General features: G+C 50.3%; 1 protein-coding gene across 2 annotated transcripts in view; it reads left to right on the top strand.

Annotated features, from left to right (window-relative positions):
- Window positions 1-14907, top strand: part of CIITA (class II major histocompatibility complex transactivator) — a 52525-nt gene that overhangs the window by 30422 nt on the left and 7196 nt on the right. For both annotated transcript variants that reach the window (XM_023507566.1, XM_023507565.1), the window contains exons 6-15: window positions 230-274; window positions 1549-1701; window positions 2155-2289; window positions 3345-3509; window positions 4041-4109; window positions 5384-7034; window positions 7902-8060; window positions 8720-8791; window positions 12641-12721; window positions 13350-13442. In XM_023507566.1, coding sequence (XP_023363334.1) covers window positions 230-274; window positions 1549-1701; window positions 2155-2289; window positions 3345-3509; window positions 4041-4109; window positions 5384-7034; window positions 7902-8060; window positions 8720-8791; window positions 12641-12721; window positions 13350-13442 — 2623 coding nt within the window. The remainder of the gene's footprint in view (window positions 1-229; window positions 275-1548; window positions 1702-2154; window positions 2290-3344; window positions 3510-4040; window positions 4110-5383; window positions 7035-7901; window positions 8061-8719; window positions 8792-12640; window positions 12722-13349; window positions 13443-14907) is intronic.

Raw genomic sequence — 14907 nt, 5'->3', positions numbered from 1 at the left:
AGCTCCTTCTGCTGCCCTGGGTGCTTTGTGGGAGTTTGGGCTCAAGGTGGGTTTGAGCAGGGGCCAGTGTGGCTGGAGGAAAGGGAGGGAGCAAGGAGAGGTGGTGGGGGCCCCTAAGGCCACCTCCCAGCCCTTGGAGGGAAGGCTTCAGGACCTGCTGGGGTCATGAGACCTCCTGGCTTGGCACATCCCTTCCCTGGAGCAGCTGACCATGGTGTTCTCTCTGCAGCCTTCCCAGAGGAACCTCTTGCAGACCCGAAGCACCAGAAGCTGGGTGAGCAGGGCAGAGGGCCAGGGAGGGCCCTCCACAGGTGCCCATATAAACTGACATTGGAAGCTGAGACTCAGAGAAGGGAAGTCATTTGTCCAGAATCTCACAGCTAATGAGAGGGGGAGGTGGGAGTCAAACCAAGGTCAAGATTCCCTAGCCCACATCTTGCAGTTTGAAGGCTGCTAGGAGATGTCAGCATCTTCTATGAAGCCTGTCACCCCCTCTTTTTCATCTGAGTTGGAGCTGACACTCACCCCCAGCCTTATTCCAGTGCTCCCCCATACCACACTTCTCCTTTTAAGAGTGCAAAGTCACCTGGGCCAGACAGGCACCCAGCAGCCCTCCTGCCCTCCTTAGGGGCCCATACCAGGTGAGACCTTCCCCCAAGCTCCTGCCACTGGATACCTCCTCCTCTCTTTCCTCTCCCTTCTCTTTCCTCCATCCTCTCCTCTTCCCTCCCCCTCACCTCCCTTTTCCCTCCTACCTGATTATGATCACAAAGGTGGAGAGACCAGCCCCTGTGTGGAAAATAGACAGAGAAATGAAAGGCTCATAGTTGGATGGAGAAAGCCTAGTTCCCGCCCCCAGAAAGTTCCAGTCTGATCACACAGACAGGACCATGAAGACCCTCTCCAGGATGATGGAGAAGTGGTCTCTGTTTTCAGGGAGCTCCTAATCTAATGGGAGAGACAGGTGCCTATTCTCCAAGACCCCCGATCTGATGAGGGAGATAGGAGTTCTACCTATGAGGACTTCAGCATTGTGAAGTGGTCCCCGTTCCCAGGGAGCTCCCGAGCTGATGAAGGAGGTGTATCATTTCCATCTTAGATCTCTCCATTTCACAGAGGAGATTGACCGCCTTCTTTCCCAAGTCTGATGGTGAAGGCAGAGAAGTGTGCACAATGCAACCCCTGCCTTGCTTTGGGCACAGACTGAGTGCTTGGAGCCTCTTCGTGTCTGTGAGGAGCTCCCTGCCAGGCCATGGAGGGTGGTAGCAAACGGGGCCAGCCGCCTGTTCATAGGTTCTATTCTACCCCGATGGGTGTGCAGGGACTCTAGGGTCCTGCTCTGGAAAGCTCTCAGGGCCCAGTCACAAGGAGAGGGTGGAGGGGCTGGCGGCACAGAGCAGTTGTTGTTTGGCCCAGCTCAGCAGGATTGAGAAAGGACAGGCATTTCCTCTAACTGCCAGGAGAGAGATTAGGAGAGAGATTAGGAGAGAGCCCTGCCACCCCAAAGCCCCCAAGCACCCAGCCTCTGACACACCCCCTTCCCCACAGCTGAGACCCCTGCTGTGCCTATGGTGACTGGCAGTTTCCTGGTGGAGCCAGTGAGCAACTCCACTGCCCTGCCCTTCCTGCCTCCACCTGCACTGTTCAACCAGGAGCCAGCATGTAGCCAGCCGCACCTGGAGGAAACCGTCCAGATGGCCAGTATGTTAGAGGGCTTGGAGAGGGTTGGCTTTACCCCTCCTAGGAGGTGGCTGAGGGGCTAGCATGATGGGAGGGACTAAACCCTACCCACCATCAATGTCACTCACCTCTGTCCCAGCCAGTGTCACCCCCAGGGTTCCCATCAGCTCAGTCCCTGCCAGAAAATGCCTCAGAAGGAAATACATCTCTGGGTGGCCAAGAGACTCTCCACCACTTAGGGAATTCACCTGCCAGCCTGATATACTCATCAGCTCTTTATGGAGCACCTTCTCCGTGCAGCCACACTGCTCCATGCTGGGGACACCATCATAGGCAAGACAGACACAGCTGCTGCTCTCAAGGGAATGAGAGCCCTTTCGGGCAGTCAGACAGTAATCAAAGAATCAGAGAGCAGAATTATGAATTTGGATGCTGTGGGATATCCCACCTCACTGACTTTGTCTCTTGCTGTAGCCCCCTCCAAGTCCTCGGCAAGCTGCCTGAATCTCCCTCCTGGACACATCCAGTTCATCCCCACTCTCCCCACTTTGTCCCAAGGGCTCTGGCAAATCTCAGGAGCTGGGGTGTCCAGTATATTCATCTACCAGGGTGAGTGAGAAGCCTTCCCCATGACCACCTCCCTCTCCCAACCTGACTTCTCCCTAAACTGACCTCTCCCTACCCCACGCATTTGGCTGTAGGGACTTAGTGTCTTCTCATGATCCTCCCTCTCTAGCATACATTTCTCAGTTCCAATTTCCCAAACATTAAAGTAGAAGAGCAGAGCTTCCTGAAGTGGCCAGTTGCATGACCAGAAGTTGCTCTGTTGCCTGGGTTAGAGTGCAATGATATCATCACAGTTTATTGTAATCTCAGATTCCTGTGCTTAAGCAATCCTCCTGCTTTAGCCTCCAAGTAGCTAGAACTACAGGTGCCTGCCACTGCACCTGCCTAATTTTTTTTCCATTTTTAGTAGAGACACAGTTTTACTCTTGCTCAGGCTAGTCAAATTTTCCTTCTTTTAAAACATTGTATTGTGTTTTTAAGTTGCAACATCAATGATAAATGCTTACAAGAGTTGACTGAGTGTCTCCTCACTCTTTAGTATACAGATGTGAATAGTTTGGTGTACATCCTTGCACAACTTTCTCAACTTTGTATTATTTCCTAATCAGTAAAATGGTCCTGCTGACTCACCACACTGAGAGGTTGTAGATTGTCCCAGAGAAGCCATGTTTTGCCTCTCAGAAATGAGGCCAGGAAGGTGCTTTCTTCCACTTGAGAACATCCTTTGATAGTTACATGCCAGTTTCTGTATAATGCACTGATGCCTCGGTAACAGATAAGCAGTTCTTGACAGTTCTAGAAAAATGAGCATTAACCATGCAGTGGGAACAATGCTATCGTCGCACCTGCCCAAAGTTCATTCTGAGCTGATTATGTCTATTTCAAGAGTCGGGGAACAAACCGAGGCTCTGGGAGCTAGAGCTAACTCCAAAGCACTTTTCCTCAGCTCCATCCTGAAATGTCTTCCTTTGGAATTTTCCTTCTCCTCTTCCCCAGTCTTCCCAGGCTCCATAACCTGCTTTGGGACAAGGGTGATTCAAGTGGGTTCTGGGCTGGGTACCTGGTTGTTCTTACACCCTCCTCTATTCATAATGTAGGTGAGATTCCCCAGGCCAACCAAGCACCTTCTTCTGGTGGCCTCACTATCCACAGCCTCCCAAAGTCCCCAGACCGGCCTGGCTCCACCAGTCCCTTTGCTCCTTCTGCAGCTGACCTGCCCAGCATGCCTGAACCAGCCCTGACCTCTCACACAGCTGTGAAAGGTAAGGACCCTTGGGGGCTGTGAGAGGTTCTGGAAGCAGAAGTGAGGCCCTGGGGAAGGAATCGCCTCTTACCAGGTTCATGAGCAGAGCCTGCCTGTAGGACAGATCATGTTCATGGGTCAGATAGGACAGGGAAGGTCTTCAGGGAGAGGAGGGCATGGCTGGGGAAAGGTGATAGCTGATGAATCCATGTCCCACCCAAATGGAGTCACCAGCCTTCAGATACTTGTTACCCAGAAGAAAAGCATGTCTGGTATGGCCAGATCCTCTCGAGCTGAAAATTCCAATTTCTAGATAGATACTGTGATTTTAAAACATTAGTGAAATTTTTAGAAGGATACCTGGCCAAAGAAAGATGTCTTTGAGTCAGAGATAGTCTTGGGCCAGTATCTTGTTACTTCCATCTTGGGAAACTTAGCCTTTGTGGGCTGTGCCCTCAGGACTGTGCCTGAGGACTGAATGGCCAAGAGGGAGGGAAGTCCCCAGGGGTGCCCCTCACCCTAACTCTGACACCAGCTTTTCCATCTCCAGAGGGTGAGACGTCCGGCACCCAATGCCAGGTAGATGAGGAGGTTTCTGGCAAGCTTGCAAACTGGCCTGGTGAGTGATGCAGGGTCCCTCTGCCCCAGGTGCTAGAGACAGAAGCCCAAATCTGACTTCACTCTGCTGTTCACTCATTTACTCAATCATTCATTTGCTGGCTCACACATTCATTACTTCACTCATTTGTTCATTTATTTGATTATGCCATCATTTCAGCATTTGTTCCACCGCTCACTCATGTAATATTTATCAACAACCTACCCCTCGATAAGCTCATGCTGGGTATCCACATCTCATTGGTGAGGCTGAGAGAATGGATGAAGGGAGAGAGGATAATGGACTGAGTGGACGAAGGAAGAAGTAGATGAGGATGAGGGCGAGGGGAGGTAAGCGTGAATGGGTGAATAAGAGAGTGGCTAAGTTACTAAATGCTACTTTCATGCACTCATCCAAGTGCATTAGATACGTTAAATCATCCAAGTGTCAAACAATTCCAATATTATCCCCATTTTTACAGATGAGAATACTGAGGCATAGTGCAGTAAATAACATGCTCGAGATTACACTAATAGATGGTAGAGCTAGGATTTGAACTCAGACATAGGGAGCTGCCACAAAACCAGGCTATTTTTTGAGACAGGGTCTTAATCTTGGTCAGAGCTGGTCTCGAACTCCTGAGTTCAAGCAATCTAACCACCTTGACCTCCTAGAGTGCTAGGATTATAGGTGTGTCCTATCTCTCTCTCTCTCTTTTTTTTTTTTTTTTTGAGCCTGTGTCTCACCCTATTGCCCAGGCTAGGGTACTGTGGCTTCAGCCTAGCTTATAGCAACCTAAAATTGCTGGGCTCAAGTGATCCTCCTACCTCAACCTCCCAAGTAAACTGGGACTATAGGCACTCAACACCACACCCAGCTAGTTTTTCTATTTTTAGTAGAGACAGAGTCTTGCTTTTGCTCAGGATGATCTTGAACTTCTGAGCTCAAAGAATCCTCCTGCCAACAGTTCTAGGATTACAGGTGTGAGTCACCTGGCCCTGTTGTCCTATCTCTTAACATGCCCCCTCCCATGACCTCCTGTGGTGAGCAAATGAAGGGCCCAGAGAAGAAGGCAGCTAGCGAAGGCATGACAGGAGTGGAAAGAAACAAGGGCGAGAAGATGAGTGAACGAATGGAGGTGGCAAGGAGTTACTCAGTGAATGAGCATGTGGGTAGCTGAATGAGGCAGTCATTGAAAACAGTGCAGTGAATGGATGAGCACACAACGCTGGCCTCGTGGTGGCTGGCTCTGCGTCTCGTGTGCCCCCATCTGACACATCTCTTGGCCTTTGCAGAGCCAGTGAAGCAGTTCTGTCACTCGCTGCAGGACAAGTATCAGGCTGAGCCCGAGGGCCCTGATGGCCTCCTGGTGCAGGTGGACTTGGTGAGAGCCAGGCTGGAGAGGACCAGCAACAAGAGCCAGGAGTGGGAGCTGGCCACCCCGGACTGGACGGAGCGGCAGCTGGCCCCAGGGGGTCTGGCCGAGGTGCTGCTGGCAGCCAGGGAGCGCCGGCAGCCTCGTGAAACACAAGTGATTGCCGTGTTGGGCAGGGCCGGGCAGGGGAAGAGCTGCTGTGCCCGTGCACTGAGCCGCGCCTGGGCCCGTGGGCAGCTTCCACAGTACGACTTTGCCTTCCACATCCCCTGCCACTGTTTGGACCGTCCTGGGGACACCTACCGCCTGCCGGACCTGCTCTTCTCCCTGGGCCCACAGCCACTGGAGGTGGATGACGAGGTGCTCAGACACATCTTGAGGAGGCCTGATCGTGTTCTGCTCATCCTGGACGCCTTTGAGGAGCTGGAGGCCCAGGATGGCTTCTTGCACAGCACGGGTGGCCCAGGGGCCACAGAACCCTGCTCCCTCCGGGGATTGCTGGCTGGCCTCTTCCAGCGGAGGCTGCTGCGAGGCTGCACCCTTCTTCTCACTGCCTGGCCCCGGGGCCGCCTGGCCCAGAGCCTGAGCAAGGCCGATGCCCTGTTTGAGGTGGCTGGCTTCTCCCCTGAGCAGACCCAGGCCTATGTGTTGCGCTACTTTGAGAACTTGGGGGTGACCGAGTACCAAGAGAGAGCCTTAGCGCTCCTCCAGGACCAGCCTTTCCTCCTCAGTCACAGTCACAGCCCTACTTTGTGCCGGGCCATGTGCCAGCTCTTGGAGGCCCTGCTGGAGCAGGGAGATGGGGCTGAACTGCCTGCCACGCTCACGGGACTCTACGTTGGCCTGCTGGGCCCTGCAGCCCGAGACAGCCCGCCGGGGGCCCTGGCGGAGCTGGCCAAGCTGGCCTGGGAGTTGGGGCGCAGACACCAAGGTAACCTGCGGGAAGACCAGTTCCCCTCAGTGGAGGTGAGGACCTGGGCTGTGGCTAAGGGCTTAGTACGACCCAGCCCAGGGGCCACTGAGGCCCGGCTGGCCTTCTCCAGCTTCCTCCTGCAGTGCTTCTTGGGTGCCCTGTGGCTGGCTCTGAGCAGTGACATCAAGGACAAGGAACTGCCACAGTATTTAGCATTGACCCCAAGGAAGAAGAGGCCCTATGACAACTGGCTGGAAGGTGTGCCACGCTTTCTGACCGGGCTGATCTTTCAGCCCCATGACCGCTGCCTGGGAGCCTTGGTCAGGCCAGCAGCAACCACCTTGGCAGACCGAAAGCAGAAAGTCCTCACCAAGTACCTGAAGAGGCTTCAGCCAGGGATGCTGCGGGCGAGACGGCTGTTGGAGCTGCTGCACTGTGCCCACGAGGCGGAGGACGTTGGAATTTGGCAGCACGTGGTGCAGGAGCTCCCCGCCCGCTTGTCCTTCCTAGGCACCCGGCTCACACCTCCTGATGCACATGTGCTGGGCAGGGCTTTAGAGGCAGCCGGCCAAGACTTCTCTCTGGACCTGTGCAACACTGGCATTGACCCCTCTGGACTAGGGAGCCTCGTGGGACTCAGCTGTGTCACCCATTTCAGGTGGGGGCAGAGGATGGGGAAAGGGGGCTCCTTTGTGCTGGGCACTGACGGTGGCCTTGTTGCTGGGCCTCATACTCACTCTATGGGGTCCCACTTGCATGTGCACAGCAGCCGGGTGGGGCAGAAGCGATACACCCCATGTTCGAGATGATGATGTTGTGGCTCCGAGAGGGGCAGCTGCTTGCCCAAAGCCATGCAGCAGTGAGGGGCAGAATTGTTTTCTAACCAATATTGGAAGGACCTCTGTGTGCCAGGCACCAGATCACGTCTAGAATCCAAGACTGACCTGGCTTCAAATTTGTTTTCTTCTCTTCATCTATGATCAAGGCACTGTGTTCTTATGCTTAGATTAAAGCCCTGGACTCCCCTTGACCTTACTACCTTCATTCTCTGCTCTTCCACTCTATTTTATATGCAGCCACTAGAGTGCTCTTCCCACAAGTTAAATTTGATCATATCCCACTCCTGCTGACAATCTGCCATCCTTGATATTGAGTCTAAATTCCTTCATTTGGTGCATTTGAGTCTTTCTGAAATCTGCTTGAGCACTTCAGCTTCATCTTCAGAGAATTGCCCCCACGTTCCTCCTAAACGTACTTTACCCATGTCATAAAATCTCATACAGTTGTGCCAAGAATTTAGCACTGTGCTTCCTGGTAGCCAAAGTAAAAAGGGCAACAAAACACTGTGAGAGTTGTAAGAAAAGAGGACTCAATAAGGGCTGGAGTGGTTATGGAAGGCTTTCTGGAGGAGGTTAAGCTAAGAAAGGAAAGAATCTGAATAGATAGGAGGTCCCTTCATGGAACTGCCCCTTTATTATGGTCTAGCCCAGTCACTGTGCCTGGGTCTGAGGCCGTCCCTCCACAGGGCTGCCTTGAGTGACACGGTGGGGCTGTGGGAGTCCTTACGGCAACGTGGGGAGTTCAAGCTACTCCAGGCTGTGGAGGAGAAGTTCACCATTGAGCCTTTCAAAGCCAAGTCCAAGAAGGATGTGGAAGACCTGGGCAACCTTGTGCAGACCCAGAGGTGAGGGGGTGAGGGATGGGGCTATGCATGTTGAGGACACATAGGACCCATTGTCATGATTTTCATGGTCATTTCCAGTGCCTCCTTTCCTTTGGGGCACCCATGTCCTCCTTCTGGGCAATGGCTACCTGGAATAATTCACTGCAGTTGCTGCTCAGGCAAAGCCTACTGGGTAAAACACTTTGCTCCATTTGAAACATGCCCTTGTATGCCCAGTTCTTCTTAGCTAAAGGCAAGGAGAAATGCTCCCTTTCTGGGAGTTGACAAAGATGGCTTCTGCATCCAGTAACAAAAGTGACATCTACTGCCACCCTTTGAGTAATTTAGGACCAGTGTCATTCCCATTTTATAGATGGCAGGACTAAGATCCAGAGGGCAGAGGAAACTTGACCACAGAACAAGTTAACTGTCCCCCTCACCCCTTCATCACGCATTATTATGTGCTCTCTGGGCCCGGTGCTACCAAGTGCTGAATCTGAGGCTCTGTGCCAGGAAACACACAGTCCTGCGATGTCTCTTTTCAATAAAGCGCAACAATAATCCCAAGGAAGGCAATCTTCCCAGGGAGTTTTGGGCACTGGGAAGCCGTTATGGGACCCACGGATAAGGGCTCTGTGGCAGAAAATCCTTATCCCCCACTAACTGCCTGTTTTCTCCAGGATGAGAAGTTCCTCAGAAGACACAGCCAGGGAGCTTCCTGCTGTCCGGGACCTAAAGAAACTGGAGTTTGCGTAAGCAAAGGGGTAGATTGTTTCGGGTCCACGCAAGGTTTCTTCGCTGGCATTAGGTGGGCTTGTGCCACCGGGGGTAGAGATGAGTCTCTAGGACCATTCTTACCCTCTTGTCTACCACTTTGGGAACCAGCTGCCAGCAGCCAGAATGTGGTCAGTCTGAGAAAATGCTGGAGAGTCTTAGATTCCAAGCTAACAGACCCATTTGCTGGTGTACATGCTCATTTCCATTCACTCAGCCAGCAGACTTATTGAGCACCCACTTGAATGACCTGCCATCCTCAATGAGCTTACAGACTAGTAAGTACCCATCTGGAAGAGCTCAGGAGGACTTCCCTGGAGGAGGTGATGTCTGCAGTGAAGCTTGACAAGGAGAAGGAATCAGCCGAGTAGGGAGAGGGGTGGCAGGAAGGCCCCCTAGGAACAGTAATTTGTTCAGGGATAGAACGCCCTAACGTGTCCCCAGCCTGTGACGTTCCATAGGAGGATGCTACTGTGACCACTGCTTGAGTCCTTTTCCCTGCTGTGACCAGAGACTGCACACACCCCTTGAGCATGAGCTTGCTTATGTCCATAACCCAGGGGTGGGCTCCCCAGGGGCAATGAACCAACCCTCCCTAGCCAATATCACCCTCTAAAGCCCAGGTGTCTACCCGCCTCCAGGCACCTGTTCTTCACCTTGGCCACAGAGCAGAATTGTTCCTTGGTTCCAATCATTCCAATGCTCAGACCACACCCCAACCCAGTGACTTAGCCCAGGGATTCTTTGCCCAGTTTGAAGGATACCCCAGAGCTTTCAACGTGCCGCTAGGGGGAACAAACATCTCAGCATGCCTGGGACTGGTTATAGCACTGAAAGACTCATATTCCATGAAACCTCTCAGTCCCAGGCAAATCAGGAAAGTTGGGCACTCTATGTGTGGTCAGGGCTGGGAGCCAAAATCCTAGGCGGTGCTGCTAGGGTGACAGAAACTGGGACCTCAGTGGGTTGTAGAGTGCCCAAGTTGTGCCTGGTCACTCTGGAAGGGCAGCCCGTGCACATGGGCCTGAGAGCACACTGATTATCATTATTGATTTAGAACTGTCTGTCAGAACATAGCTTTATTTATTTATTTATTTATATTTGAGACAGAGTCTCACTATGTCCCCCTCAGGAGAGTGCTGTGGCATCATAGCTCACAGCAATCTCAAACTCTTGGGCTTAAGCAATTATCTTTCCTTAGCCTCCCAAGTAGCTGGGACTATAGGCACCTGCCACAATGCCTGGCTGTTTTTTTGTTTGTTTGTTTGTTTTTTGTAGTTGTCATTGTTGTTTAGCAGGCCTGGGTTGGGTTCGAACTTGCCAGACTAGGTATATGTGGCCGGTCCTCTAACCGCTGAGCTATGGGCACAGAGCCAGAACATAGCTTCTCAATTTGCAAAGCACCTTGACCTCTGTTATCTCAAGTGATCCTCTTTTGGGAGTATTGCTATCATCTCTTCATTGTGCTCATGGCAACACCTAGGCCTAGAGAGTATGAATTGTTTGTCCAAAGTCATAAATATCAGGTCAACCTAGCTCAGAGCTCCAACCAAGAAAAAAACCTAGTTAGTGTTTGGTTCTTGTCAAGGGTCTAAGATTATCTCCTGATTAGGAAGGAATCATCAAACACCTCAGGGTGCTTAGTGCATTTTACATATAATCTCATTAATCTCAAGAGCCACTGTGGGAGACAGTCATTATCTTTGCCATTTTACAGATGAGGAAACTAAGCCCTGACAAGGTTAAGTGACTTACCCATTGCCCCTCCCCAGCTGATCACCTATACACTTCCTTTGTACCCCAGAAAAAGCCAAATGTCTCTTGTTTTAAACAGAGACAAGGTGTCAAATTTGTGTGGAGGTAAAAATGTCACTGAAAAGAGGAAATGTATGAAAACAATCAACAAAGGCCCTTTTTGGCTTGAATTATTTTCAGCTTAAAAAGCCCCTAGTTTGAGGTCGGAACTGCGCTCTGGGGAGCAGCATCAATGAGGTAGAACGGCCTAGAGCCAGTGACCAGCCATCTGGAAACTGGAAGTCCCAAGAAGGTTCTAAGGAAGGAAGGAAAAGACTATTTCGGGCATCTTCTCTGGCACAGGCACCCTGTAGCCCTCATCTGCCTGGCAGATCAGGCATCTAGGCCACCCAAAACCCTGCCGGCACGCCACTCGCTCGCAGGGTCCTTCCCTGACTTGGCCCTGCTTACCCGTTCACCATAAACTCTCCCTTGCTCACTCCAACCCCAGCTACACGGGCCTCTTCTCTGGTTTCCACCTCCCTAGGCAAGGTCTGGTCTCTTGGCCTTTGCACTGCCTGTGCTCTCTGCCTAGAATGTTCTTCCCCAAATATCTGCATGGCTCACACTCTCACCTCCTGTGGACTTTACTCCATGATGTCTTTTCTGACTCTTGGATTTAAAAATAAACTCTTGCCCCCCTTCCCACTGTACTTTCTCTGAGTGAGTCATTGTCTCAGACACCACCTCATTTACGGATTTCCGTACCAACCTGTCTTCCGCACTGGCCTGCCAGCTCCACAAAGCCAGGTGCTTTTGTTTTGTTCATGGTTTTCTCCTCTGCGCCGGACACATGGGATGCAGGCAGTAACTAGGTGAAGGTGAATTCCTTGATCCTTCCCCCAACTTTACAAGGTTGGGGCTACTTAGACTCAGAGGTGACAGAATTTGCTGGGGCCCTTAGCATGGCAGTCAAGTGGAAGATCCTGGGGTCAGCTCCCATCCTGTAGCCTTTTAATATGGCCAGTGGTTCTCAGACGTCTTGGTTTAATTCAGAAACCAAGAACATTTCAGAATGAATTTGGGTCACTATGCAGTTACCATCTTTTCATTTTATCAAGTATGTTTTACTCAAACAAACAAATAACAACATGGTAACCACTGCTGGCACCATAATTTTTATTAAAGATGACCGTTTTAATATCAAAAAAATGTAAGGATATAATTTTAGAATAAAAGACAGGTCTTTACATCGTATACATTTAACCATATTTTTGAAACAAAACTGCCCTTCATTGTCCTTATTTTTCTCATTCGTTCTGTCTGGTCTTGTCTGACCTTGTGTGAGCTATTTAACCTCTCTGTGCCTCAGTTTCCCCATATGTAAAATGTGGGTAAAAAGAGCCCTTAGCTCAGAGTTGTGAGAATTAAGCGAGATCTAAGCTGATTAAAGAACTCTGCATGTGCCTGATATATAATAAATGTTCAACAAATGGCTCTTTTTTGTTATTAAAATGAAAAGACAAGGCCAGTGGTGGCTCAAGCCTGTAGTCCTAACACTCTTGGAGGCTGAGGCAGGTGGATTGCCTGAGCACAGGAGTTGGAGGCCAGCCAGATAGCTGGGTATTGTGGCAAGCACCTTCTAGTCCTAGCTACTCAGGAAGTTGAGACAAGAGAATCACTTGAGCCCAAGAGTTTGAGGATGCTGTGAGCTATGATGCCATGGCAATCTCCCAAGGGTGACAAAGTGAGACTGTTTAAAAAAAATAAAAATAAAAAGAGAAAAAAAAAGACAAGTAAAACATCTGGTTTACCACTTGCCATGGTCCTCAACTGGCATTTAGGGGACTGGCTCCCTGTTTAGAGATTAGAGGCCCAGCTGGCCTCCCGGAGAAAGGGTTTTGTGAAATCTTTCCCAGGCAAAAAGGGTTGGGGGTCCCACCTGGCAGGTGGGGGGATAAGAGGTAGGAAGGCAGGAAAGGGAAGGAGACCCCAGACAGATCCTGGCTTCTGTGCCCATCTCTGCCCCACTCTGTGGCTTAATCGAGGGGCCGCGACTGGTTTGGGAGCTTACCCTGCTCTTTGCCTCCTAGGTTGGGCCCCATCTCAGGCCCCCAGGCCTTCCCTAGACTGGTGAGGATCCTCCCCGCCTTTTCCTCCCTTCAGCATCTGGAGTAAGTATAGACTTGGCACTTTCCCCTCCACCTCTGGGTTCTTGTTTTGTTTTGTTTTTTACTTGTGAACCTTCTAAGAAATTTCTCTGGATTTTCACAACCCCAAGTCCTGCCCCTGAGGCATATGCAAAGAGAAGAGTTCTCTCTTTGTCCCTTTCTCTCTCTCTCTCCCTCACTCTGCTTCCTCTGTGTGGCCAATGGAATGATCAGATGACCCCACTGCAGGGAAGGGACAGCAGATGGGAATCCGCAATAACAAAAAAGTTTTGGATCCTTCAGTGACCTTTGAAACTCTTTCCCCTCAAAGCCTCATTTGCAACTTGACTGGATGGGTGGGGAGGCAAGCAGGGGGCATGATCCCACCTCACAGTGGAGGTTCCAAGAGGTTGAGGTCGCTTCCCAGGCTCGTGGGGCTCTTAAGAAGCAAACCAGACATTCCAGTGCCAGGCATTCCAGGCATTAGGTCTTGCTCTTGGCTGGGCAGTTGGTGTCCTCAGGTGATTGTGCCCTGGTCTCCAGGGCTCAGCAGTGGGACGGCTGCCTGTGCTGTATCTAGGCCTGGGGGGACAGGAAGGGCAGGTGGCTTCCCAGGCACTGGCTAACCGTCTCCATCTGATTCCACCTGCAGCCTGGACTCACCAAGTGAGAACAAGATTGGGGACGAGGGTGTTGCTCAGCTCTCAGCCATCTTCCCTCAACTGAAGACCCTGGAAACCCTTAAGTGAGTAGTCTGGGCCTGCCCTTCCTACCACATCTGGCCCCCGAAGTCCAGCTGGCTTTTTTATTCTTCCATTCACTCATCTGTGCAATCAGCCATTCATCTTTCCATTCAATTATTCATTCATTCAATCATCCAACCACTCATTTAATCATTCCTTTATTTAATCATCCACACATTCAAACATTTATTAATTTAATTAACATATATTTACGGAGCACCTACTATGTGCAGTCACTGTCTCAGACCCTGAAGACCCAGCTTTAAACAAAACAAACAGATCTCCTGACCTCAGGGATCTTAAATTCTAGTGAGGAGACACAATAACCAATCAAACAAATAAATAACCCCCTAATTATAAAGTATACACTAATGAAAATTAAAATTTAGTGACAGAAAATCTTACTGGGGTAAAATAGGAGTAGATTAGGAATTATTAGTAAAACATTTTTATCAAAAAGGTGAATTATTTTTTTACCTTTCTAGGCTGTGGGAAGTTGAAAATGGATAAGATGCAGGAAGGTCAACATGATTTTTTATTGAACCTGGAGGGTATCACAATCTTCCCACACTGCCTCTCATCACAGAGATTGGGATGGGAGAAGAATTCACCAGGATTCACTTAGCAATTTCCTTGACTGTAGGACACGGAGACTTCTCCAGTAATTTTTAATGTTCTAGGAAACTGTGGAGGGAGCTGGATTATCCTTCTTAGTCCTCTCTCCCGTCTCCTCTTTCCATCCTTTTCTCCCCTTTTCAGGTATTTACAGAGCACCTACTGTGTGTTGGCACTATTCTAAGCACAGGGATACAGTAACAGAGCAGACATAGCCCCTCTCCCTGTGGAGCCTGCAGCCCTGAGGAAGGGACAACCACTAAACAAATAGCTCAAACACTTACTTAATTACAGTGCTGAAAAGTGGTCCAGGGGGAAAGAGAGGATGCTATAAAATTATAACACATTTTCACTCCAACATCCCATCATCCTGTTTGGCCACAGGATGGAATGTCTTTTTCTTTTGAGACAGAGTCTTATTACGTCCCTCTCAGTAGAGTATGGTGTCGTCACAGCTCACAGCAACCTTAAACTCTTGGGCTTAAGCTATTCTCTTGACTCAGCCTCCCAGGTAGCTGGGACTATAGGTGCCTGCTACAACGCCCAGCTTTTTTTTTTTTTTTTTTTTTTTTGTCGTTGTCATTGTTGTTTAGCAGGCCCAGGCCAGGAACTAACCCAGCTATTCTGTTGACTGAGGCTGCCAGGAAGACGGAACTATGGGTGCCTGCTACAACGCCCAGCCCACCTTTTTTTTTTTTTTTTTTTGTCGTTGTCATTGTAGTTTAGCTAGCTTAAGCTGGGTTCGAACCCACCAGCCCCAGTGTATGTGGTCAGCACCCTAACCTCTGAGCTATGGGCGCTGATCCTGGAATATGATTTTAATTACTCTTGTTTCCAAATATTAAAGTGAAA

This window comes from Otolemur garnettii, unplaced genomic scaffold, assembly GCF_000181295.1.
Source record: "Otolemur garnettii isolate 467f Iridium unplaced genomic scaffold, OtoGar3 scaffold00189, whole genome shotgun sequence".
NCBI lineage: Eukaryota > Metazoa > Chordata > Mammalia > Primates > Galagidae > Otolemur > Otolemur garnettii.
Note: the sequence above shows the minus strand (reverse complement) of the source record. Positions and strands in the feature narration are given on the sequence as shown.